At 42.9% G+C, this 27,186-nt stretch overlaps 2 protein-coding genes across 21 annotated transcripts in view; both read left to right on the top strand.

Moving 5' to 3' along the window:
- FKTN (fukutin) overlaps positions 1-26,922 on the top strand; it is a 94,243-nt gene extending 67,321 nt beyond the window's left edge. For 10 of the 17 annotated variants that reach the window (XM_074016924.1, XM_074016917.1, XM_074016915.1 and 7 more), the window contains one exon: positions 2,203-3,058. In XM_074016924.1, coding sequence (XP_073873025.1) covers positions 2,203-2,291 — 89 coding nt within the window. In that variant the 3' untranslated portion in view covers positions 2,292-3,058. Of the gene's footprint in view, positions 1-2,202; positions 3,059-6,960; positions 8,009-25,626 lie in introns of those variants that run through there. The other 7 variants (XM_074016930.1, XM_074016927.1, XM_074016925.1 and 4 more) reach the window with 2 other exon arrangements.
- The window catches only part of TAL2 (TAL bHLH transcription factor 2), a 48,906-nt gene extending 21,984 nt beyond the window's left edge, over positions 1-26,922 (top strand). The window contains exons 1-2 of one of the 4 annotated variants that reach the window (XM_045373580.3): positions 18,506-18,619; positions 25,627-26,380. In XM_045373580.3, coding sequence (XP_045229515.1) covers positions 25,637-25,963 — 327 coding nt within the window. In that variant the 5' untranslated portion in view covers positions 18,506-18,619; positions 25,627-25,636 and the 3' untranslated portion in view covers positions 25,964-26,380. Of the gene's footprint in view, positions 1-18,505; positions 18,620-18,841; positions 18,898-19,445; positions 19,641-25,626 lie in introns of those variants that run through there. The other 3 variants (XM_005581137.5, XM_045373581.3, XM_045373583.3) reach the window with 3 other exon arrangements.
- Positions 26,923-27,186: the final 264 nt, after the last annotated feature.

Genomic DNA, 27,186 nt, shown 5'->3' with positions numbered 1-27,186 from the left:
AGAGACCATATGTAATATTCATTTTAAACCCTCTTACTTTATAACTAAATAAATAATGGCAGAAAGGAATGATCTAAACAAGAACAGCTGAGGCTAAAACCCAAGACTGCCATGACTTCTAGTCCAATGTCTGTTTTGCATCACAACACAGTATCTTTAACAGTGCTTGAGATGCTTAACAGAGAAGCCATCCAGTGCTTCATTGAGTCCAAGTCTTAGGGTATTTCTGCCACTTAGTATCTTTTTGTTCAGATTGAGAACCTAAGGCAACAGAGAGGTCAAGGGGAAGTATTTTCTTGTTCAGAATTCTTAGGCAACCTTCATACCTTTATCTGGAAAATGCCTTCTCTCCAGACAATAAGATAGTTCACATCTGGAGACATCAGCCTTTGGTACCTAATTCTCTAAGCTCAAGATGCATCCCATTGCCACTTTACCATTCTGTTTCCCAAAGGAAGCATCAGCACCAACCTGCTAAATGCCTGTATTTGAAGAGTCTCTCCCCTTCCTACAGTGACCTTTCATGAGGCCCTTTCCTTCCTAAGGGACCTTTACCTGGTAGTAGTGGTCTCATTCACAAAAAAGAATAACATATATAACTGGAGTACTTTGCAGTTTTTGGGATTTTTTTTAATCTGCTTGGCTGGAAAGGAGACTAGAGTATCTCATTTTTAGTATAAACTACTTTTAATTATTTATATTGATACTCTCTGATAAATGCAAGTAGTTAAGAATAGATAATACTCATTCTTTTTAAAATTTGTGACATCAAACCATTGTTTTTATTACACAACTACAGTACTTCAGATGGCACACAGATAGGCAGGATATTACATAGGTAAGCAGGAATTTATACATTGGGTACCAGAGCTAAATCTGGAAAACACATTTGGAATGAGCTTCCACACTTCAGTCTAAAATCTCACCCAAACTTATGGCTACACATTTTTCTGTTTCCCCCTGGTTTCACCTTCTGGAAAGTGAACAGTTTTTTAAATCCTAAATGTTATAAATCCTTAGGAGAAATATTCCCTCAAAACCTAGTCAGAGAAAGTGCCATATTCCTGCCTTCTAACAGGTAATTATTAGTTGTAACAGCTTTAATGCATGGAAAAACTTCAGTGCATGGAAAAACTTCAGTTACCAACCAGTCAAGAGACTTTCTCAAGAAAAATCCCAGCAGTTATCCCTCTTTCCTCCTTGTCTTACACCATCATTAAGACCTGGGCTAGATCACCTACAACATCTCACTTAGGGAAGGCAATGTGTTGCCATAAAAAGACCACAAGCTTTTGAGTGAGGCCCGAATTTGAATTTCAGCTTAATCCTGTGGGATTTATGGTGGGGGCCCTTTCAGTCTCAACTTCCACATTAGTGAGCCGGGGAAATGATATATACTTCTAAGGGTTTTTAGGGGGATTAAATGAAGTATACAGTTCTTAGCCTCAGGCCTAGGATTAAGTAAGTACTCAAGAAACGTGCAGGTTTTCTACTTCCATGTTTCTTTTCTAATCTTCAAATGGAATTATAGAAACCGTGGGTCAGAACACATTGCTTTACTCAAAAGGTTGCAAGACTGAATTTGCTTAAGAAAAAAAAATGCTATCAAGTCATTAAAAATTAAATTGTATGGTTTATGAATTCAGAGACATTACCAGTTTGCCTCCTTCTCTCAATAGAGCTTGTATTTTCATTTTCTTGGTTAAACATTTGTCTCCTAATCTTATCCCATATGCTACCTAGTTTGCTGGTCCCAAGCAGTTCACTGTACTTCCCTAGATTTGGTGCCTACTCTCCCCTGGACTTCTTTTTCAATATTCTAGCCTTTCCTAGATGTAAATCTTTACCTCCTTGTTGGTGAAATTAGATATAAGCCATGATTTGGAAAGGGAAGAAGTCTGGAATACTTAGTTTTATTTAATTGTCTATGCTGGTGAATGCCTGTGTCATTGTTAATAAAGGAGAATTGAAAATACTCATTTCTACTTTCTGCCCCCAAATTTGTGTTTCTGTCTCAACTTGGCAAGAATCAGCAGGGTGCATGATGCCACTTTAAGCTGCTTCACATCAGACTGAAATCCTAATTATAGTTTATAAGTGAAACAGACTAATTCAATGGTGATACCTTTTGTATAGGTACTGTGCTTAAAGGAGGCAAGTATAAATTTTCTAACAAAAAATTCCTGCTTCTGTTGGGTGCAGTGGCTCACGTCTGTAATACCAGCAGTTTGAGAGGCCAAGGCGGTGGATCACTTGAAGCCAGGAGTTCGAGACCAGCCTGGCCAACATAGCAAAACTCCGTCTCCTTTAAAATACAAAAAACTTAGCTAGGCTTGGTGGCACGAGCCTATAGTCCCAGCTACTCGGGAGGCCAAAGCAGGAGAATCACTTGAACCCAGGAGGCAGAGTCTGCAGTGAGCCAAGATCGCACCATTGTGCTGCAGCCTGGGGTGATAGAGCGAGACTCTGTCTCAAAAAAGGAAAAAAAAAAAAAAAAAAAAGGAAAGAAAGAAATCTCTGCTTCTGCTTCTATACTATCAAAACTTCTACCCTAGAATGCCCCCTGGCACCTTCTAACCCAATCTAATACAGAGATTATGTAGGAACCCATTAACAAGCTGCTATATAATTATAAGCAGCTCTCACAGTAGGGTTGGAAGAGAGTATGAGGAAAACTAGAAGTACTGTATTTTTGCTATTAGAAATGAAATATTATTTCATGTACCTTTGAAAAAAATAACAGGATTTTACAGCCTTCTGATGATTCATTCAAAACATGGGGAATAGTTCATATGTTTGTTAAATGAAAATCTTATGTAGCTATTTGTGTGTCTCTCCCACTTCATAACTACAAAAACATATATATGAATTTCTAAACAAAGTGATATTTTAAAGATGAATAGATTCAATGTGTACTTACCAGTTTACTATTTGATTTTATCTTCAGGTACAGATAGTTTGTGGTACTACTTGAAAATACCTTTAATATTATTTTCATCAGAATTTGTAATATATTGTCCAGTTTGGGATGATGAATAAAATTTTTCTGATCTCTTGGGATATCTTGTATTTATTTTTGAGACTTGCAGTAGAAATAACAGACACTAACATTCATAAACAATCTGGTAAAATAGTAATCCTGCCACCAGTACAGTATTTCTGAAATTCAACTCTGGGGACCCTAGTAGTCTGCACACATATACCTGGGTATCCAAAAGTTCTCAGAGATAAAACCTGTCAGCCAAAGACCACCAGGAACACACCTGTAATCAAACAAAGTTAGGTTTATTAGCTTGTCGTAGTAAGAGGAAACAGCCACCATGGGGAATCATAACATACTTCAGGGAGAAAGAACTAGAAAGATCTTTTATAGGATTTCAGCTGATGTCAAAATTGTTAAAAGTAACTGTAGTGGAGTGGAAATAACACAGGACATGGAGTAAGAAGTTCTAGTTTGAATCCAACAGTGCCATGACCAGTAGGATTCATTTCAGGTGTACATGGCTAGTTCAGCCTTAAAACAGTCAATGTAATGCACCATATCAACAAAGTAAAGAAAATCATATCAATAGACACAAAAAGAGTCTGACAAAATCTAACCCTCATTCATGAGAAAAACTCAGTAGTTAAAAATAGAAGAGAATTACCTCAATTTGATGAAGAACATCTAAAAAACCCAGAAAAACCAAAAACCTATATATCTTAATAGCAAACAACTGAATGTTTTTCCTCTAAGATTAGGAACAAGGCAAGGATGTCTGCTTTCACCACTCTTATTCAGCCTAATACTAGAAGTGCTAGTCACTGCAATAAGGCAAAAAAAGAAAAAAGAAAAGTTAATAAATAAAAGACATGCAGATTGGAAAGAAAGAAATTTTTAAAAACTTTTTATTTGCAGATGACATGATTGTTTACATAGATAATACCAAGGAATGTATTTTAAAACAAGCAAATACCTGGAGCTAATAAGTGAGTTTTAGTACAGTCACAGTATACAAGATCAAGACCAATACCCCCAAATCAATTGCATTTCTATATTCTAACAGCAAACATGAAACCAAAAACACAGTACTATTTAAAGTCACCATGAAGAAAACGAAGTATTTAGGTATAAAAGTAACAAATTATATACAAGATTTGTATGTTAAAAATGCTGATGAGGCCAGGCGTGGTGGCTCACGCCTGTAATCCCAGTACTTTAGGAGGCCAAGGCGGGCGGATCACAAGGTCAGGAGATCCAGACTATCCTGGCTAACACAGTGAAACCCCGTCTCAACTAAAAATACAAAAAATTAGCCAGGCGTGGTGTGGGCGCCTGTAGTCCCAGTTACTTGGGAGGCTGAGGCAGGAGAATGGCGTGAAACCAGGAGGCAGAGCTTACAGTGAGCCAAGATTGTGCCACTGCACTCCAGCCTGGGTGACAGAGTGAGACTCTGTCTCAGGAAAAAAAAAAAAAAAAAAAAAACGATGAAATCAAAGACCTAAATAAATGGAGATGCATACCATGTTCATGGATTGGAAACAACACAGTAAAGATGTCAATTCTACTCAACTTGATCAATAGGTTTAATGCAATTCCTATCAAAATCTCAGCAAGGTTTTTAGTAGACATAGACGAACTTATTTTAAAATGTATGTGGTAAGTTTATTTCTCTAGAATATCTCAAGTAATCTTTATAAGGAAAAAGTAGCAGAAAGATTTGGCATCAGAAGACCTAAGTTCGTTCTTGCACTTCAATAGATACCGCATCTGATCTTATAAGGTAGATGTTATCACCCCTTGTTTTGCAGATGAGGAAGCTGCAATTTAGAGGTAACACAGATCTTAAATCCTTGTTTTCTGACTTGAAATCCAGTGACTACTCACTCTGCCAATTCTACTTAACTGTTGATCTAAAAAAAAATTTTTTTTGTATTATTACTTAAAACCAGCCTCTTATACTGAAAGTGAGAAGGATCACTCTACCCAATATTAAGGTTTATTATATAGCTATAGTAATTGTTATGGGCTGAATTGTGTTACCTTATATCCCTCAAAATTCTTATGTTTAAGTCCTGACCCCAGTATTTCAGAATGTGACTGTGTTGGGAGATAGAGCCTTTAAACAGCTAATTAGAGTAAAATGAGGTCATATGGGTGATTCCCAATTCACTGGTGACTACAGGAGTCCTTAGAAGAGCTTAGGACAAGGAGAGGCACAGAAGGAGGACCATGTAGAGACATAGAAGATGGTCACCTACAAGCCAAGGAGAGGATCCTTCAGAAGAAACCAGCCCTGCCAGCACCTTAGCCTTGGACTTCTAGTTTCCTGAACTGTGAGAAAATAGATTTCTACTGTTGAAACCACTCAGCTGTGGTACTTTGTTATGGCAGCCCTAGCAATCTAATGCAGTAGTCAAAGACAGTATGTTTTGGTAAAAGGATATGCACATAGATCAGTGAAACAAAATAAACCAGAAATTGACCCATATGAATATGTCCAACTGATTTTTTACAAAAAGTGCAAAAGCAATTCAGTGGAGGAAAGACAGTCTGGTTTTTTTTTTTTCCTCTTATAAACAGGGTCTCACTGTGTCACCCAGGCTGGAGTGCTGTGGCACAATCATTGTTCACTGTAACCTCGAGCTCCTTGGGCTCAACCAATCCTCCCGCTTCAGCCTCTCAAGTAGCTAGGACTACAGGTGCATGCCACCACACCCAGCTATTATTTTATTATCTTTTGTTGACATGGAGTCTCATTATGTTGCCTAGGCTGCTCTCAAACTCCTGGCCCCAAGCTATCCTCCACCTTGGTCTCCCAAAGTGCTGAGGTTGCATGAGCCACCACACCCAGCCAAGATAGACCTTTCAACAAATGGTGCTAGAGCAATTGGACATTGGCAATTGGACAATAGGCAAAAAACAAACTCAACTTGAATGAACCTCACACTTTGTACAAAAATGTACTTACGATGGATCACATGCTTAAGTGTAAAATATAAAACTGTAAACCATTTTGGGAAAAAAAAAATAGGAGAAAATCTTCATGATCTAGGGTTATGCAAAGCATTCTTTCTTCTTCTTGACACCAAAAACACATCTATAAAAGAAAAATTGATAAATTGGACTTCATCAAAATTAAAAATTGCTGCTCTGCAAAAGCTCACATGTGAGAGCTGAAAAGTCAAGCTACAGACTAGGAGAAAAATATTTGCAAACTATGTATCTGACAAAGGACTCGTACCTGGAATATATAAAGAACCTGAACACTCAGCAGTTTTTTGAAAAATTCAATTAGAAAATGGGCAAAGACATAAACAGACATTTCATTGAAGAGGATATACAGATGGCTAAGAAGCACATGAAAAAGATGTTCAACATCATTAGCCAGGGAAATGCAAATTACAACCACATGAGATATCATTGCATACCTATTAGAATGGCTAAAATTAAAAATAATGATAACACCAAATCTGCTAGTTGTTTCTTTTATGATTTTCTTTTTTAACGTGTACTGTGCACCATTGTTTTCACTGTGATTTTACTAAAGAGTGTCCTTAAACATTTTACAAACATTCGTAATAGGTAACACTCTTCATAATAAAAAGGAATAACCTTGTCTCAATTTTTGGAAGACAGGTTTTTAGGTTTTTGTTTTTGACTTTCCTCCAATTCTTTGTTGATTTACTTTGTCATTTTAGTAACCCTCTTTTTATGATTTATTTTCTCTTTATTATTCCTTTGTGTTCTTTGAGTTTTCTTTAATTAGCTTTATCAGTAAAGCCCTTTAACAGCTGGTACTATTGTTCATAGTTCTCTGCAACTTTATCAGTAGGGCTTTTACAACCTAAAACTTCTAAATTCAAATTTTTTCTTCTGTTAATCTTAATAATTTGGAGGATGTTTTCTAGTGAATTTTACAAGAAAGGTAATTGAGTGGCCAATGTTCTGAAAATGTTATACCACCAAATGTCTTTCAGATGTCTTAGAAGATGACGGTCTCATAGTTGAAGTGTGGAAGAGTTTGTTTTGGAGCCCAGACTGGCCAACCCTCTAATCCAGCCAGATCCTGCTTAGCAGAAAAAAATTTCTGGCATGTGACCTCATAAACAAGGGAAAAGCTCTCCTTTTAGGATTATGTCTTCTCTTATCATCTCACTTGTAATTTGTTAGGAGCCATCTTTTTCCTCATGTCTTAGTGGAAGACAGAGAATTATCTAGAGCATTCTGTGGTGCTGCAAATGATCTATCTGTAGCCACTAGCCACATGTGACTACTGAGTATTTGAAATGTGGCAAGTGTAACTGAATAACTAAATGTTTACTTTAATTTTAGTTTAAAACCAGTAGCTAGCATATTGGACATTGCAGATCTAGAGGATTTTATGGGATCAGCAAGGGTTTTGGATTTGTAGACTGGAATCCAGAGTCCTCCACAGCCTAGTTTTGTGATCTTGGGCTAGCTATTCAACTTCTGATTTCTGAATTTTTTTTCAACTAATGGGGCTAAATTAATACCTACCTTTCAAGGTTATTAAAAGAACTGTAAGAAATCTGCAGTATCTGGCACACTGCTCAGTACATGGTAGATGCTCAGTGAATGATAACTATTGTTAATATTATGTTCACATGGTTTTACATCTGCCTTTGGCGTAAATCCTATAAGCTTGTATTTTCCTGATAATCCTATGTAACAATTTTTCTGTAAGACTGGTATTTCAGATCCCTCCTGGGTAGAGGCCCTATGCTGACCACCGTTGATCAGAAGCGACCCTGGCCTCAAGAGCACAGGTACAAGGCCTGTTCTTTGGGGAGAGAGTATGTGGGGTTAAAACATAACACTTAAAGGAATTGAGTCTCAAGGACCAGGCTTAGGCAAGGAGACAAAAGTCCTAGACTTTGCAGATGGCCATCTAAGCACACAAGGCTAGAAAAAAGCTCCAGGAAGGAGGACAGGGTCTGGGTAATGAGGTTCAGCTGAGTCTTAGGACTTGTAGAACAGAAAATTTGAATAAATGAAGAAAGAAAACATTTCTGAATAAGAGGAGTCAGTAAATTCACAGAATAGACTTTATGGGACAGTGAATAAGACCATCTGCCATATGGATAAATAGTGAAAAAAAAAAACAACTGGAGGCCGGGCGTGGTGGCTCAAGCCTGTAATCCCAGCACTTTGTGAGGCCGAGACGGGCAGATCACGAGGTCAGGAGATCGAGACCATTCTGGCTAACACGGTGAAACCCCGTCTCTACTAAAAACAAACAAACAAACAAACAAAAAAACTGGAAAAGTGGGCAAGGAATGAGGGGACTGAATATTCTGCTATGAAGTTTGGATATGAGAGAGAAAAGTTTTGGATAGGAGCATCGTGCCTTCAATAAACACTTCTGACCTGGTTACTGCTCACCAGATCTGTCCTAAGGGTGAAGTTCAATAAACATTCAGGAAACCCCTTCAAGGACAGAGCAGGGATTTAGGAGAATTCAGATTCACTGAGACTGACCCTGGAGACCCTAGAACTCGGATAGTTGCAGGGACAGAGGATAGAAACTTAGCCAGATGGGCATAGGACCCTAGATGGTTTAAGTAAGGTCACTTCTAGGAATTCGCAGTCAGTGCTAGACATGGGCACGAGGCGTCCAGGGTCAGGAAGCGCTTGAGGCCAAGCAAGCAGGGGACAGTTTGGAGACCGTCTGGGAAGTGGAGCTCAAGAGCAGAACTGCAAGCCACAGAAAGGGAGTGTGATAGGACAAGAGTATGTGGGGTTAAAACATAACGCTTAATGGAATTGAGTCTCAAGGACCAGGCTTAGGCAAGGAGACAAAAGTCCTAGACTTTGAAGATGGCCATCTGAGCACCCAAGGCTAGAAAAAGCTCCAGGAAGGAGGACAGGGACCAGGTAATGAGGTTCAGCTGAGTCTTAGGACTTGTAGAACAGAAAATTTGAATAAATGAAGAAAGAAAACATTTCTGAATAAGAGGATAGTCAGTAAATTCACAGAGTAGGCTTTATTCTGTGAATAAACCCTCTGTTTATCCACAGGGTTCCAGGGAATTAGAATAGGCCTTTGAGAGCGAAGACAAAAGCTCAGTTTGATGAATTGGGCCAGAAGAGCCAGTGAGATTCTAGGCTGTGGGGAAGACACGAAGGCAATTTTTGGAACACAGCAGAGTAGTGGAGACCAATGGTCAGTGCTAGACCTGGGCACCACAATACGGGCAATGTGAGAGATGTGGGAAAGAGGCTGGAGCCATTCCTACACCTGTTGCTTCAGTTAGAAACTAGAACAGGATAGACTTTTCACGTGGTGATGCCACAGAGCATAACTGGAAGCTAGGGAGAACAGAAGCCACGAAGAGAGATAAGCTTAGTGGTGATTTTAAATTCTGGGTCTTAACTTAGTCCTCATGTCCCTATTATCTGTTCACCTCTGGAGACTGTGGGCTCCAAGGGGTAAAAAGTAATTGCTCTAGTTGCACTAGGAGAATAGTTTGTGCTAGCAACTGACCTTCTACCTTACCTTTACCTCTACGAGAAGACTTGGGACTCCAGTGGCTTTCTGGACCATAATAAAAACAAGGCCAGGCCAAGGCCATCTTATCTTCACTCTTCCTCATTTTCACCCAGACAGATTCTGCTGCCTGGGTAAGAGAGCTCAGGCAGGGACTGCTGGCTGATGAGGCCTGGGCAAGCCTATAATCCCAGCAGAGAGCACAGGGACAGTGAGTGGGAGAGGAGCCAGGCACAGGTTGTATCTTGTTAAATCAGTCTGCATCAGCTACAGTGTAAGTCTCAGAAACAGCTCTGAAACCCCAGCTGGTAACCTATTTAGTTCAGGCAATGTGCAAAGAAACCATATCCCTGCCAGCTAAAAAGATGCATGTGCTCTTGGGTAGTGCAGAAGTATCTGTTATGAAAAGCAAAAGTATCAACAGTGGTGGGAAATTAAGGTTTCCTCTGTGTGTTTTTGTGTTGGTTGCATTTGACGTGACATCCTCTAATTTTCCTAAGCACAGTGGGGCCTCCTGGAAACATCTGCTGGATTTAAGGAGTAAGGGGATGCCTCCCTCATCCTCCGGTGTGTGTATTTGGTTTGGGATTTGTCAGTCTGGGAAGCTGAGGGCTCTGGGCAGCTTGACCTGGCAGATTTCCCCCACTTGCCTGAAAAGCAGCCTAGGGGGCAGAGGCCCCTCCCCAGCTCAGCCCTGCACCTTCACTCTCAGCGCCTGGAAATGCGGCCTTTTATTTCCAGTCTGGTCCCCAGGGAGCTGAGTGGGAAATGAGGACAGCTGATAAGCCTGACAGTATTGACTTTATGGGGAGTGTTCCATGAATTTACTTTCTGCAAGTAGGCTGCACTCTTATCTGCTGCCCACAGAGCATCTAAATCCTCATCTAGGAGACCCATTGATGAGTCATGTCCGTTACACAAAGACCAGAGACTAAAGAAGGAAAGGGGAATTCCATCCACCTCTTTCTCTCCTCCAGTACTTGGTCTTGCCCACCCCAACACCTCCCCTCGCTTTCCCCGCTGCGTTTGGGTTTATTGGCTGAAAATAGAAACACAGCTCCAGGCCTGCGGAGTCAAGGCCAAGCCAGCCTGGTCTTGAGAGGTCGGCAGCTGGGCACACCCAAAGGCTGTGTGTCCCTCTAATTGGTAACTATGGGAAGCTCACTTGAAGTAGTTGTGTGCGCCGCTTTATGCTGCAATAGTCAACATTTGCTCTGGACAGAAATACCCTCACGGCTTTAACGCCAGGTGTCTTGGAGATGAAATGTGGGTGTGTGGGTGTTACCAAGGGGTCCTGGGTCTGGGGTGCTGGAGAATGGAAGTTAAATGTAAGAGAAAGGCCTGATGCTCCACAGAAGTTTTTCTTTCCCCTCTGGCTTCTCCGTCATCCAGTCCTGGGCTCTGTTTCAAATATTAGAAAAAAATAAAAGCTTCTTAGCAGCACAGAAACTAAGTAACTTGAAGGAGAGAGCTGGGAGCCAGAATGCTGGATTGGGCAGAGGAAAGAAAAAAACGGAAAGTACCCTTTGGCAGAAATTAGAGGCATGTGTTTAGATTCGCCATCTAGCTTTCAGATAGAGTTTTTTTGGTAGTAAATATAAAATGAAATCTATGTATTGAGTACCTTTGGTTTCATTAGATGACTGTTAGCACCACTTTTTAGTATTTACTCCAAAGCACTCACTTTTCATACATTAGCTCACTGAATCTTCACAATAACCCATGAGATGATACTTCTAAGTTATAGCTGAGAAAATTGCGTCTGAGTTAAGTAACTTGCTCAGGATGACAACTATAATAGCATCAAAGCAAGGATACAAACGCCAGCCCGTCTGCCTCCAAAGCCAAGTCAAAGGTCTTCTCTTAGCTACCACACTAAACTGCCTGCTATTTGGCATTTTTCAATATCTTATCTCAGTTCACAGCCAATCAATGAGTATTTATTATTCCCATGTTTTAGGAAACAGGCTCAGCAGGATACCACTACCTGTCCAGGGCCACAAAACCAGTGTGTATCAGAGACTCTGGGCCACAGTGTCTAGCATCTCTCCTAAAGAGCTCACCCCGCTGGTGCATTGCCCACTGCTCAGGCAGATGTGGGCCACATCGGTGCATTTCTCCCTTCCGGGTCCCCTGGTTTCCTGTGTCACCTGCTTTCACCTGCTGCTACTTGCTTGATAATTTTCTTATTTGAAGGAGGTTGGAATGAGGGAGGCAGGAAGAGCCTGGGAGGATGTGAGCTGTTCACAGTTGCTCTGTGGGCCCTGTGAATGGAGTAGTATGAACATCCATGAGAATTTGCAGCTTCTGCAGGCTCTGGAAAGATGTCTGTCTAAAAACCACTAGTAAAACTGAGTCAGCCATATGCTTGTTTCTTTAAGTATGTGTTTTAGTATTTGACTTCTTTGGGAGAAATAATTTTTTTGTTTAGGATAACTTGTTCTGTAACTTTTAAATTAATATTTATAATTTTTCATATTGAGTGAGAAAACCTGGGTGAAATGCCTAGCGTGACACCTAGCACTTAAGGTTGAATAATTGGGGCAGAGGATTAAGTTCCTGGGCCAGAGTTGATGCTTAATGTCAACCCCCTCCTCAAGTCAAGCCATCATCTCCTCTTGCCTGCATTGCTTTCATGGCATCCTAACTAGTCCCCCAACCCCACCTCTTCTCTTGCCCCTCTCCATGTAGCAGACAGAATATTCTCTCCTTCCTGAAAAACAACCAGGTCAGGCGCGGTGGCTCACGCCTGTAATCCCAGCACTTTGGGAGGCTGAGGCGGGCAAATCATGAGGTCAGGAGATGGAGACCATCCTGACTAACACGGTGAAACCCCGTCTCTACTAAAAATACAAAAAATTAGCCGGGCGAGGTGGCGGGCGCCTGTAGTCCCAGCTACTCGGGAGGCTGAGGCAGGAGAATGGTGTGAACCCGGGAGGCGGAGCTTGCAGTGAGCTGAGATCGCACCACTGCCCTCCAGCCTGGGTGACAGAGCGAGACCCCGTCTATGGCCTTGGAAACATTTACCTCACAGAAGCAAGCTATGTATCTGCTGACAGAAAGCAGGGCAGACTGGAGGCAGCTGTCTGAAGAAATAAGAGCTTTCTTGCATTCATTCAACAAATATCTGATCAAGCAGCTTTTATGTGCAGTGAGCACAATTCCTGGGGTCCAGTGATTACGGAAACTAAGACTTTGTCCTCATGAAGTTTATAATGTAGCAAGTAAACTAGAATGCGATTGGTTTTGAAGAATTCAACATGGAGGTGGGGTCTCCTTTAAAGAAAAAAAAACAGAGAGTTAAAATAATTGAAATTTATCAAAAAGAGCTTCTTATGACCAAGAGTCACTCCCACGCACCCACAAATTAAGTATAAAGAATGGGCACAGTTTAATTTGGCAAATGCAAATTTAAAAGCAGGGGTTGTAATATGAATATAATAAAATGAAATTCATGGCAAAAAGCAGACATTTTATATTGATATAGGCTACAATCCTCTAAGTCAATAAAAAAAAGTTATGAGTCTTTATGCTTCAAAAGCAATGCATCAAAAGATGTAAAGATCTGAAGCAAACACTCCCAGAAAACAAAAAGAACAGACACAAAATAGTAAAGGGAGATTTTCACACAGTGTTCTCTTGAATAGATCAAATAGACCAAAACTTCCAAGAATATAGATTTATTTAATGGATGTGTAAAAAGACATTTTACCATTCAAACAGAGAATATACCTCCTTTTCTAGTACCTGTGAAACATTTATAAAAGTTGAATATATGTTTTATCAAAGAGAAAATTCTCAATAAATATCCCAAAGCAAAAAACATGTAGGGCATATATTTCACTATACTGCAATAAAATTAGAAACTAATAGCAAATGGTTGCCAAAAAAAATACAACAACAAGAAAATTTAAAAACACTTTCTAAAAGAAAAATAAGCAACTGACATTAGAAACCAATGACAATGATACTACAAATGGAAACGGGATATCCCCAAAGGTCTATCAGAAGAAAGTTCACAGCCTGGAGTGCTTTGCTTACTAAACAAGAAAGAGTAAAAATAAATAAGCATTCAATCCAAGAGTGGTAGAGTGGAGAGGAAATAAAATAAACATAAACAAAAAGAACAGATTTAATGAAGATATAGCAGAAAGTGTATTTGAAAAAGCAAATCCCAGAGCTAGTTTTTTTTAAGAGTAATAAAGTGAACAGACTTTTGCAACACTGATCAAGAAGGGAGAGAGAAATCATAAACACATAACATGAGGCATGAGAAAGGGGATAAAACAAATACAGAGATTTTAAAAAGTAACCGAATAACTGTATATAACACTCTACTAATGAATCTGAAAAGGTCCAAATTTATATGTCAAAGTACCAAAATTAAGGAGAGAGAGAACATGTGAAGGAACAAAACCTACCTAGAAGGATTTACCAGTAAATTAAATATCAAGAACCAGCTAATTCATGTTTCATAAATTAATGGATGCATGTACAATAGGTGGATGGAAGAAGGGATGAATAAATGACTGGATAAACGGAGAGATGGATGGATGAATAGGGCCTCAATACGTAGAATTGGAGATTGGTAAAGGGGCCAAGAATGGAGGAGGGAAGAAGAGAGTTTTATGACTGGCTAAGGCTGATGCTTGACCTCCAGCCAAAACAATCTTGGCCTGCACCCACTCGGCCTGGCAGAAATCCCTTCCAAAAGTCCTAGGTTTGGACCATGGCGGTGGCCGACTCCTGTAATCCCAACGCTTTGGGAAGCCAAGTCTGGAGGATTGTTTGACCCCAAGAGTTCAAGATCAGCTTGGGCAAGATGGCGAGATTCTGTCTCTACTTTTATGAATAAAATATAAAACAGAAATCCCAGGTTTGGTCTTTCCTGAAACTGACAAGCCCTGCATACAGGACTAGAAGGCCAGTCATCACAGGCTAATCCAGACAGATCAATTAAACCGGGAGAACCAGAAAGCCTGACAGTGTCCAGGCTCTCCTAGTGACCTGCCCTTCCCTCCCCAACCCTCTGTTTCCTCCCCAGGAGCTCGCAGGTGCAGTCTCTCCAGGGGGCGGTGAGAGCCATGAATAGTAAGGGTTTTAGCTCAAGCACACAGAGGCGTTTAGCTGCCCAAACCTAATCCCCCAATAATCGGCTTATGTAAATTCCTACTTCAACCCCTTCCCCTGCAGGTCCTAGCCCCGAAATTCTCTACATTGGGAGACTGGCATGGGAGAGGACCCATCATTCTGAAGGATCACTGCTAGTGGAATGATGCAGCAAAGATTGTTTCCCCTGCTTCTAAAAGCATAAAACCAACAATAACATTTAAGAACGTTTTGAAAAGGAAAAAACCATCAACCCCGGTCCTAGGATGTCAACACAGTCGTGCTCCTTTCTCTGTAGCCCTTGTCCTTTCTCTGAGTCCTTGTCCACTTGCACACAGATCCTATTTGACAGCTAATTGTTTTGTTTAGCATCATCCATTTCCAATCTTGCTATCCTGTTATCACGATTCTTTTTCTCAGCTGTAAAATATGCCATTGAAAAAAATATTATCACTTTACAGTTTTTGGCTAAGGTGAAGATTAATACAGGTTATTGCTTCAAAATGTAACATTTGCTGTATTAGAACTGCCACATAGGGAGAACAGAGGAGCAGAAAGAGGAGCAAATCAGGGAAGCTTATTGCAAATATTAGTTTTTGTAGTTGTTGTTTGTTTGTTTTTCGAGATGGAGTCTCTGTTGTGCAGGTTGGAGTGCAGTGGCGTGATCTCGGCTCACTGCAACCTCTGCCTCAAGCAAAGTGATTCTCATGTCTCAACGTCCCGAGTAGCTGGGATTACAGGTGTGCACCACCACACCTGGCTATTTTTTGTATTTTTAGTAGACATGAGGTTTCACCATGTTGGTCAGGTTGTTCTCAAACCCCTGACCTGAGATGATCCACCTGCCTTGGCCTCCCAAAATGCTGAGATTACAAGCGTGAACCACCGCACCTGGCCTTAGGTTATGTTTCTAAAGATCCCTTTTTACCAACTAATTTTCCCCAATCCACCCTCCAATCCCTCCTCTATACTGCCACCAGAATGAGTCTTGCAACCTGTAACTAAACATACTATTCCCATGTTCAAAGCACACAGTTGTATTTGTCTGGGCTGCCCTCTCCTCCACCCCTACACTTGTATTATAATTCCTACCCAGTCTTCACCACCCTTCCACCGGGCACCCAGCAGTCAGAGCTCCTGCCCTGGACAGTGTACTTTTAGATGGCCCTGCTCTGGCCCTCCTCCAGTGCTCACCCAACCCCCATGCCCCACCTTCTAGAACATATTCTGGGAATCTGGGACCCCTGAATTTCTGTTCAAATGACCATGAGCCCATTTCCAGGGCCTGGATAAGGCTATTCCCTAGGCCCATGTGGGCTGGGAGTTCACATCATATTTACAAGACCCTTCACAGAAAAGGACAGAGCTAGCGGGTGGGAAAAGAATGGGGATGGGGATGGAGTCTCCATTTGTACCCTTATCATGGCCCCCATAAATGTCAGAGCCACCCTTGCTTCAAGGCCTAGTTTAAATGCCATCTATCCCATGAGTAACCTCTGATCCCCCAGCTAGAATCTTCTACCTCTCCATCCCTAACTCTAATTTCACACTCTCGCATTCAGGACTGTCTGTCATATTAGTCATGTTGTCATGTCTTCTCCCTTCCAATAGCTGTTAGTGCCTTGAAAATAGATACAGAACTTTCCTCACCTTCATGCCCACCTCCCCATCCTACCCCACTCCCCGCCTACCACCATAACCTAGCAATTTATGCAACACCGTTTTAATTTATAATGAAACTGTATTGTTTCTTTTGGAGGTGGGTAAGATGGGTGGTGGTGTGACAACCCCAAAGTCTCAGTGACTTACAACAATAAAGATTTATTTCTCACTCATGTTATATGGTTGGTTGCGGGTTTGCTCCATGGTGTCCAGTCTGCACGAGCAACCCCAAACCAACTTTCTCATAGCTGAGCCCATCCAGAAATCCCAACGAGTCTTGCTCTATCCCCAGGCTGGAATGCAGTGGCACGATCTCGGCTCACTGCAACCCCTGCTTCCCAAGTTCAAGTCATTCTCCTGCCTCAGCCTCCTGAGTAGCTGGGATTACAGTCATGCGCCACCATGCCCGGCTAATTTTTCACTTTTTTCAGTAGAGATAAGGTTTCACCATGTTGACCAGGCTGGTCTCAAACTCCTGATCTCAAGTGATCTGTCCGCCTTGGCCTCCCAAAGTGCTGGGATTACAGGCGTGAGCCACAGCGCCGGGTCCAGCAATCCCTTGTAAAGCTTCTGCTCCATCAAGATCAACGTTAGGGCTGCTCACATTCTATTGGCTGATGCAAGTTGTATGGTCAAGCCTGGCAATGGGGCAGGGAAGTATAGTTCCTCCACTTACAGGGAGGTGCTGCCAATCACATGGCAGTGAGTGGGGTATATTATTCTCTCCCAGGGAAGGGAGCCAATAGTTGTTAACAATAATACAGTGGACCACAATAAAATTTACAATATACCAACTGTGTGCTAGGCATACTGCTAAATGCTTTACCTACCTTTTTCTCGTTTAGTCCTCACAATTCTGTCATTGTCCCCATTTTACAGATAAGGACTAAGGCAAGCATAAATTCTATAATTTGCCTAGGATCACAAAAGTGAATAGACAAGGAATTTCCACCCGGGTAATGTAACTCCAGAGCCCTTTGCTCTTATCCACTAAGCTGGAATTCATTTGTGAATTTATTGTGCCAGGTCCTATACCAGATCTTTCAGAGAGAGTGGTACCTGGGAATTCATTACTTATTCATTCATTAATTAACATTTAATGAACACCTATTCACTGGGAGTAGATGGGGTGGGGAAAGGCAGAGAAGATAAATAAGTAAATATTACTAAGTGGGGATAAGTGTTAAGAAGAATAAAACAGAAGGATGAAGACTGTGTGTGTGTGTGTGTGTGTGTGTGTGTGTGTGTGTGTGTGTGTGTGAAGGAACAATTTTATTTATTTATTTATTTTAAAGAGATAAGGTCTCACTATGTTGGCCAGGCTGGAGTGTTGTGGCTACTCACAGGTGCGATCATAGTGCACTACAGCCTCAGACTCCTGGCCTCAAGTGATCCTCTTGCCTCAGCCTCTGGAGTAGGTGGGATTACAGGCTCACCACCATGCCAGACAGACGGTGCAATTTTAGATATTGTGGTCAGAGACTTCACTGAGAAGGTGCCATTTGAGTAAAGACCTAAAGAATGTCAGCTCCTTGAGGGCAAGGACTTTTATCTGTTTTGTTTGAAGTTGTGTCCCCAGGAATTAGAACAGGGCCTGGCTCATCGTAAGCTCTCGGTAATAATGTGTTGAACGAATGAAAGGAGGTTAGGGAGGGAATCGTGGATAACTTGGGGGAAGAGTGTTTAAGGCAGAGGAAACAGTGAAAAGTGAAAAGACTCTGAGGTGAGTTCCTGAAACAACAAAGAGACCAAAGTGGCTAGAGCTGAGTGAGCCCCAGGGAGAGGAGACAGCTCAGAGGGATAAAAGATATCCCTGGGCTCATTATAAAGGCTTCGGCATAAGTCAGTGAAATGGAGAGCCACTGCGGGATTTCGAGCAGAGAAGTGACCAGAATCTGACTTGTGTTTTCATAGCATCATTCTGGATGATGTTGGAGAATAGACAGAAGGAGGCAAGTCCAGAAGCAGGAAGACCAATTAGAAGTCCCCTCCCTCAATGAAATAATCAATATTAGTGCTGGGCACTGTGCAAACTGAAATGGATAAATTCGGGAACCTACCCAGTACAGTGACTGTTAAATTCTGCAGTGCATCTTAATCTCCTGAAATACTTAGGCTTTAAAAATGCAGATTTCAGACCCCACCCCCACCTCCGAAAAATCCTGGTTTCATGGGTTTGGGTTGTGGGTGTTGGGATCCTCCTTCCCCACCTGTGATTCTGAAGCAAGCGGTTCCTGAACTCCAGTTAGAGGCTCACTGGCGCTTAATAAGCATCTGATGAATTAACAACGGATACGGACTTTCCCAGGGTTGAATGTGTTGGAGAAGGAGGTTAGTAAGCGGCTCCCCCAGCCCAGGTGGGTAGCAGGACCCCCTTACCGCCCCCAAGCCTCACATAAGGCGGGGCTCTCCTTCCTCCCTTGCTCCCTTTCCAGGGCACAAGAGAGGGCTGGTCTCGGGAAGCCCGGGCGCGGGGAGTGGGGAGGAACCGGTGGGAGTCCCTGTCGGGAAAGGGCCCCCGGGCCCCGCGAGACAAAGGGCGGTGTCCTATAAAGGCGGCGGCGGCGCGGCGTCCAGGCGAGGGCGCACACGGCCGGCGAGGGCGACGGCGACGGCGCGGGCTCTTTGCGAGGAGGTGCGTGGACTCCGGGGGTACGTGGGCGCCACCAGGGCCGGGCTCGTGGGCCTGCGGGTCTCTTGCTGAGCCACACTCACCCGGGAGAGCAGGAGTGCGGCCGAGACTTGGTAGCAGCCACCGAGCCAATTCGATGGGAAGACCCGGGGACCTTCCGCGGGGCAGGGGCGGTGGCTCGGGTGCTAGGCTGACTCTCTAGCGTGTTGGCGGGGCCGCGTCGCTTTTATGCGTGATGCCGCGTACCCACTTATACCGCGCCCGACAGCGCGTCTCCCAGAGCCCTTCAAGGAGCTCGCGCATCCCTGAGCGACTCCCGGACACCTGGCAGATTCGAGACTTCAGCCACGAGATGCTTTCCTGGACTCCCTAAATACTTAGTCATTAGGCAAGGCAATGGTTTGCAAGGGGGAGCAACGTTATAATAAGAAAAACGGAAAGGCCTGGAAGCGAAGCGGGCAAGGGAAGAAGGTTGGGCAGGTATTCGAGGTGCGTCCAGGCTGCACGGTGCAGGGATTGGGTGCATCTTAGAACAGGTGGCTTCCCCCAGCGTGAGGCTACCGTGAACGGCGCTGAAGAGCAGAATTCATACTGTGTGCTGCTGATTTAATATATCAACATGCAGAGTTGTGTGAGAAAAGTGACTTGCAAAATATATATGGTGATTTTAAAGGGTGTGTGTGTGTATGTGTGATACACACACCAAACTGGCTGCGGCTGGGGAGTGAGACCGAGTAGCTAAACAGGTAGGGAGCCTTTTATGCTTTACTTCAGGCACATGTGTATGCTTGATTTATTTTTTTCTTAAATGAGCTCGTATTACTTCTATACTAACTTCAAAAGGCAGAGCTGTGCCTCATATTGGAGGTTAAGCACTGTTCCCCAATCTAACTATATAAACCACCCTTCATGGCAAGTATTTTCACTTACTTTCAAGAGAAAGGTGAAAGAAGAGACAAATGCACCGGACCAAATGCCAGGAAGATAAATTTAAAGCTGAATGAAGAAAGAGCTGCATGTGTGTGAATGCCTGGGACAGGCCCCCCAGTGTTAGCTGTGAGCCTGTGCTGCACCCTTTCTGGTGAACCCGGGCTTCGTGTCCAGGAACCCTTGGCACAAAAAGTAGCAGCTCCTGTTAGGGGCATTGGTCACCTTGGGGGAGTGTGTCCTTCTTTTCTTTGCTAATGTGTTACCTTCAGTAGCGACAATATAAACAGAGGATTTATGCGTATCTATGTTCCTGGTGTTTCTACCTGACTTTCCTCCAACCCAGGCATTCTTAACCTGGGGTACCCAACCCCCATCCACCCAGGGATATACAGATAGAATTCAGGGGTGCTATGAATTTGGATGGAGAAAAATTACATCTTTACTTCCACTAACCTTTCATCTAAACATAGCATTTCCTTTATTTATGAATGTGGGTAATAAACTGTAGTAGTATTAGCTGTGGTGGTGAATTTGTCACCAATAGAAATCATAGATGCGTGCATTTCATGTCACAGATGTTGCAGATCTTTTGAAAACATCATTTACGTATCACTTTTTAGAGATTATCATAATAAGTCTAGTTATTTAATGTGTTAAATATGAAGCACATGTATTGCTATATTGTATTTTATTTTAATAACTACTAAATATAATTAGTTATTTTCTGTGTCTATGTATTTTTAATTTATGGACTTAAAATAATTATTCTGAGACGAGAACCAAAGCCTTTTTACTTTATGTATTTAAAAATCATTGTTCTGAAAATGAATCTGTCCCTAGGCTTCCCCAGACTCCTAGAAGGGTCCATGGTACAAAAAAGGTTATGAACCCTGACCCGGCAGGAGTCCTCAGTGGTGACGTAAATGCGTCAATATCCAGGCCTGGGACACAGGCTATACCACTGATTCCCTGTGTGGCCTAAATGCTTCACCTCTGTTTTGGCATCTATCAAATGTTCTCCGATTCTGTGGCATCTAGTCCTTTTTTTTTTTTTTTTTTTTAGCTCTTACATTACTCTGAGATCACGATTAGCAGCAATCAGTCCTTGTGACTGGAAAAACACTAAATGCAGTTTTCCTTTGATTTAATAAGTACTTCAGTAATTTTCCAGTGACCTCTACTTTGAGCTTTTCCAGCTTGTTAAACCACTGATTTCTGTTTCCCATTTGGAGAAGGAGACGAACACACTTGAGGATAAATCAACAAGGAATGATTAAGCACCTCCTAGGATGGAGACTACATTTTAGAAGCCAGTTTTCTCTGTTTTTTTGTTTGTTTGTTTGTTTGTTTTTCTGTCTGTTTCTAGTACAATAGGATAGAGCCCTCTTAGAAAAGAACAACACAGTTAGTTTATCCTGCCTAATCTTTTTTCCTCCCAGCTTGAAAAAGACCCCCCATGGGACTATGGTTGACTTAGTGAATGAGCTAAACCCTCTTTTGATAAGAGAAGCATGAATGTAACTTTGCTGCCACAATCCTGGCCAGCATCAGTGTGAACAAAACTAGATAGTTTTCTACCTTAAAATCCCCTTGATTCAGGTTCAAACTTTTATATTTTAGGTATACTTGGGTATAGTTCTGACAACACTCAGGTTTTCATTGTAGAACCAAAGGTCAGATTATTCAGAAATGACTTAGGTTAGATAAAAGGCAATGGGGCCAGACATGGTGGCTCACGCCTGTAATCCCAACACTTTGGGAGGCCAACGCAGGTGGATCACCTGAGGTTAGGAGTTTGAGACCAGCCTGGCCAACGTGGTGAAAACTCATCTCTACTAAAAATACAAAAAGTAGCTGGGTGTAGTGGCGGGCACCTGCAATCCCAGCTACTTGGTAGGCTGAGGCAGGAGAATCACTTGAACCCGTGAGACGAGGTTGCAGTGAGCCGAGACTGCGCCACGGGAGGTAGAGGTTGCAGGGAGCAACGAGATTGGCCACTACACTCCAGCCTGGGCGACAGGAGCAAAACTCTGTCCAAAAAAAAAGGAAATGGGCGGGGCATTGTAGCATTTCTGAGTAGAATGAGGTCCTGGGGATCACCTGGCCCACCCCTTTCAGTTTTGGAAGGCTACTTGCCCTGTCTGGGAGCCCGCTAGAATGCCTGGCTAGCTACTGCTTCTCTGCTCCTGCAGTCGCAGTGCTTCCCTCACACGTTAATACAATCAGCCAGCTCCTCAGCATTCAGCAGCAAGCACAATACCTGGCTCGCAGTGTCGGCAAATGTTGGTCCCAAAGCTTGGAGTGCATAGTATTGTAATTGGTCCTTGGGTCCAACTAGGAATGTCTCCAGGGAGAGAGGATGTGGGTGCAAGCGGACAGTGGGGTGAGCTGGAAGCCATGCGGTGACCTTGTGCTGCTGTGCTTCCAGTTCACCATGAATTCTCAGCACAGCACTGGACTCTCCAACCTAGACACAAGCAGGAAAGGCAACAAGAAAGGAACTGGGATGGGGAAATGTCCAGGGGGCAGAGAGGTGATTGAAAAATGCAGTTGGTGCAGTGGTTCACCCATAATCCCAGCAATTTGGGAGGCTGAGGCAGGAGGATTGCTTGAGCCCAGGAGTTCCAGGCCAGCCTGGGCAACATAGTGAGACCCTCTCTCTACCAAAAATAGTTTTTTAAAAAAAGAACAAAAAGAAAGAAAAATGCTTTTCTTTGCAACAATGATGCTTTCCATGTGTATAGGGAGGAAATTGCTACATTTATTTAGCATCTATGTGCCAGACACTTTGTAATGCATTTCGTGTAATCCTCACAAAAGTCCTGCTGATGGCTGTATCTCCCTCCGTTTTCCAGAGAAGAAAACCGAGGCTTCGAGAAGTTAAATGATAACTAGGACATCGAGAGCAGAGATTCAAAGCTGGATGTTTCTGCTCTAAAGCCCATAAGCATTTAAAACATTTCTTCTGTTATGAAGCAAATAATACATGAATAATTTATTATAAAAATATAAAACAGCTGGGCACAGTGGCTCACGCCAGTGAGCATCTCCAGGCCCCCCGGATGTTTCCCCATTCCAGTTCCTTTCTTGTTGCCTTTCCTGCTTGTGTCTGGGTTAGAGAGTCCAGTGCCGTGCTGAGAATAATTCCAGCACTCTGGGAGACCGAGGCGGGCGGATCATGAGGTCAGGAGATCGAAACTGTCCTGGCCAGGATGGTGAAACCCCTTTTCTACTAAAATTACAAAAAATTAGCTGGACCTAGTGGCGTGCGCCTGTAGTTCCAGCTACTAGGGAGGCTGAGGCAGGAAAATTGCTTGAACCTGGGAGGCAGAAGTTGTGCCTCCCAAGAAGTGAGCCGAGATTGCACCACTGCACTCCAACCTGGCGACAGAGTGAAACTCCATCTCAAAAAAAAAAAAAAAAAAAAAAAAAAAAAAAAAAAAAATATATATATATATATATATATATATATATATATAAAACAATACAAAAAAAGAATAAAACACCACAAGTCTCTCTTTTTTCTCTTCTCCCAATCTACTGTCCTTCTCCCAAGGAACCACGGTTGACAGTTTGGCCTGAATCCTTCCAGGTTTTTGGTCTACACACACACACACACACACACACACACACACACACACACACTCCGCCATATATTCCTGTAAAGTGAATCAAAAGAGCACATAAACAAAGCTCAGGCTTTCTCTAATGCATGACAACGTCTTCATTAGGAAGAAAATGATGAATTACAACATTTACTTTTCTCTGTTTTATTTGTAGAGATAATAATTGCAATCATTAATTTTTTTTTTTTTTTTGAGACAGTCTCACTCTGTTGCCCAGGCTGGAGTGCAATGGTGCGATCTCGACTCATTGCAACCTCCACCTCCTGGGTTCAAGTGATTCTTCTGTCTCAGTCTCCTAATTGGCCCTGACTACAGGCATGCGCCACCACGCCCTGCTAATTTTTTGTATTTTTAGTAGAAATGGAATTTCACCGTGTTGGCCAGGCTGGTCTTGAACTCCTGACCTCAGGTGATCTGGCCCCCTTGGCCTGCCAATGCTCTGGGATTTCTGGTGTGAGCTACTGAGCCCCGCCAATCATTAAATATTTATTGAGCCTTTACTATGCACCAGACACTGAGCTAAGGTACTTTATGTGTATCATTTTATGTGTCCTCCCAATGATGCAATACTCCTGAACTGCTCTTTACTTATGAGGCATTTGAAACACAGAGAGGTTAAGTAGATTGCTCAAGGTCACACAGCTAGGGGGAGTAGAACCAACAGCCAAACCAGGGTTCTGGCCTTGGAGCGAGCCTGTGCTCTTGACCACCATGCACATGGTTCCACCGATGGCTGAGTTATGTGAAGACTCCTGTAGAGTCAGGGCTTGGTGGTAGGAGAAGATCTGGCCTGCTCTTTAAAGAAATAGGTAAGTAGAGAGTGGGGAGGAAATTCAAGGAACAGAAAATGACACTGTGCAAAAGGGTAGAGTTGGGAATATTCATGAGTCTTTGGAGGAACCAGAAAGGGCCCAGTGCCCAGGGGAGCTGAGCGTGGAGCAGGCAGCAGACCAATAGCAGTAAGCCAAGAGCATCAGACTGCCTGGGGCTGCACCTTGGCTTGTTTGCCAGTGCCTCCCAAGTGTTCCTATTAGCACATGTTAATCCAAGCCGCCTGAAAAAAGGGGCCCGTGCCTCTAGGAGTGAAAAATGGCTGCATCATGCTTGGCAGTATATGATGATAAACCACTCTCCTAGACTCGGAAAGGTCATCCAATGCAGCCCCGAAGAGGCCCAAGTATCTTCTACAGAATACATGCCAAATAACCACTCCCACCTGCCCCTTGTCTTTTCATTTTTGTGAGACTAAACACCCCCACTTCTGTTCTTCATACAACAGGGTTTCAAGACCCTTCATCACTCTGTTCCTGCTCCTCTAAATATAGTCCAGTCTGGATATTTTAGTTCTTACAGAGAGGGGCTGAATCCTCCCAATGTGGTCCGCCAGCTAATAAGAGAGCTGTATTGTCTTCTCTATTCCAAATTATGAAACCTAGAATCATTTTCTTTTTTTACTTCATTCTGAGAACACACTGTTGGTTCATACTCAACTCTCTGTTGGTGGCCCGGCATGGTGACTCACGCTTGCAATCCCAGCACTTTGGGAGGCTGAGGCAGGTGGATCACCTGAGATCAGGAGTTTAAGACCAGCCTGGCCAACATGGTGAAACCCCGTCTCTACTAAAAATATAAAAACTAGCCAGGCATGGTGGCAGGTGCCTATAGTCCCAGCTACTCTGGAGGCTAAGGCAGGAGAATCGCTCAAACCCGGGAGCTGGAGGTTGCAGTGAGCTGAGATCGTGCCATGGCACTCCAGCCTGGGTGACAGAGTGAGATTCCATCTCAAAAAAACAAACAAACAAAAAAATAGAAAACAAACTTTCTATTGGCCAAACATATATTGTATTCACACATAAACTCAATCGATATTGTACCTGATTCTGAACAATCAGGAAGAGTTGGTTATGAAGGAAGAAATAGGAGTATTGGGACAAAGCAATCTTTCCACTGGAGGCTTCAAAACAGCCAGGGAGAAAAAGCTGAAGGGTGTTGTTCTCACCTTCCCGTCATCTACTACATTTTTTTCTCTTGTCAAAAAACCTGAAAATGAGGAAATGAATCACCTAAGCTCTGAGTCAAGAAAATCTAACATCTCAGGTTCTTGGCAGGACATGTGATAACAATCAGGCCTCTTATAAGATACTGGCCCTGAGGGCCCTTTCTCTTTCCATCTCAGGAACTCAGACATGACCAGGAAGATCTTCACAAATACCAGGGAGCGGTGGAGGCAGCAGAATGTCAACAGCGCCTTTGCCAAGCTGAGGAAGCTCATCCCCACTCACCCTCCAGACAAAAAGCTGAGCAAAAATGAAACGCTTCGCCTAGCAATGAGGTATATCAACTTCTTGGTCAAGGTCTTGGGGGAGCAAAGCCTGCAACAGACGGGAGTGCCTGCTCAGGGGAACATTCTGGGGCGCTTCCCTCAAGGACCCCACCTGCCAGGTCTGGAGGACAGGACTCCGCTTGAGAACTACCAGGTTCCTTCACCTGGCCCAAGCCACCACATTCCTTAGTGTGGCTCTTGGCTGTCATCTCCCAGGGCAGCACTTGCTCAGAAGTCACTGCCTGTGGACAGACTTTTGCATGTTCCAGAGCTGACCTGATGATAACTTGTGAAGCATGAATTTTAGCTTCCTGGGAGGTGGCTCAGGCACAGCTGCAGGGACCTGAAAGGAGCCATGAGGAATGTCACTTGTGGGCTCTCACCCCCCAAGATGTCAGGTAGAGCCGCCTACCTCTGCCTATTTTAAATCCAGGTTCTGAATAAGACTTTTGGAGAAAAAATTCTAAGTTAAAAAAAAAAAAAGGTTGAAAATCACTGTTTACTCAACGTCTTCAGTTATAAGAAAGAAGTTTTCTCATAATGGATCTCAGATGAATAAGTAGAATATGCTTCCTTCAGAACATATTTTAAAGTTTGTTTTGAAAAATGAGATTTGATCAAGGGTGAACAACATAAATTTAAGATTGATGGGCTGGGCACAGTGGCTCACGCCTGTAATTCCAGCACTTTGGGAGGCTGAGATGGGCAGATCACCTGAGGTCAGGAGTTCGAGACCAGCCTGGCCAACATGGTGAAATCCCGTTTCTACTAAAAATACAAAAATGAGCCAGGTGTGGTAGTGCTCACCTGTAATCCCAGCTACTTAGGAGGCTGAGGCACGAGAATCGCTTGAACCCAGGAGGGGGAGGTTGCAGTGAACCAAGATTATACCACTGCACTCCAGCCTGGGTAACAGAGTGAGGCTCAGTCTCAAAAAAAAAAAAAAAAAAAAAAAGTTCTCTCATAATGGATCTCAGATGAATGAGAGTAGCAGCATATACTTCCCTCAGAACAGATTGAAAGATGGTTTTGAAAAATGAGATGTATTTGATCAAAGGTGAACAAAACAAATCTTAGGATTGATGAATAGAAAGATAACCCCTGCAGAAACCAACCTGGGAGACTTGCGGGAAAAATCTGTGGCGAAAAGACACCTCCGCCCCCAGCCCCGACTAGGGTGTGGGGATTACAGGAATGCGGCAGAGGTATGTGGAACGGTTCTGTGTCCTTTCAACTCTGTGAAAGTGTGAGGTGCTACTTGTGCTGAGCCATTTGTACATATGTGATTTCTAAAGTCAAATAGTGGATTATATCTGTGAGAGGAAAGGACTGGATAATTTATGTGTTAGAGCTCATAGTTTTCTTATGAAAAACAGTTAGCTGAAACAAGTTAGCTAAAGCCTTCGTTTCACA

This window comes from Macaca fascicularis, chromosome 15 (genome assembly GCF_037993035.2).
Source record: "Macaca fascicularis isolate 582-1 chromosome 15, T2T-MFA8v1.1".
Classification (NCBI taxonomy): Eukaryota; Metazoa; Chordata; class Mammalia; order Primates; family Cercopithecidae; genus Macaca; species Macaca fascicularis.
The sequence above is the reverse complement of the archived record's forward strand: the minus strand, read 5'-3'. Positions and strand labels throughout refer to the sequence as shown.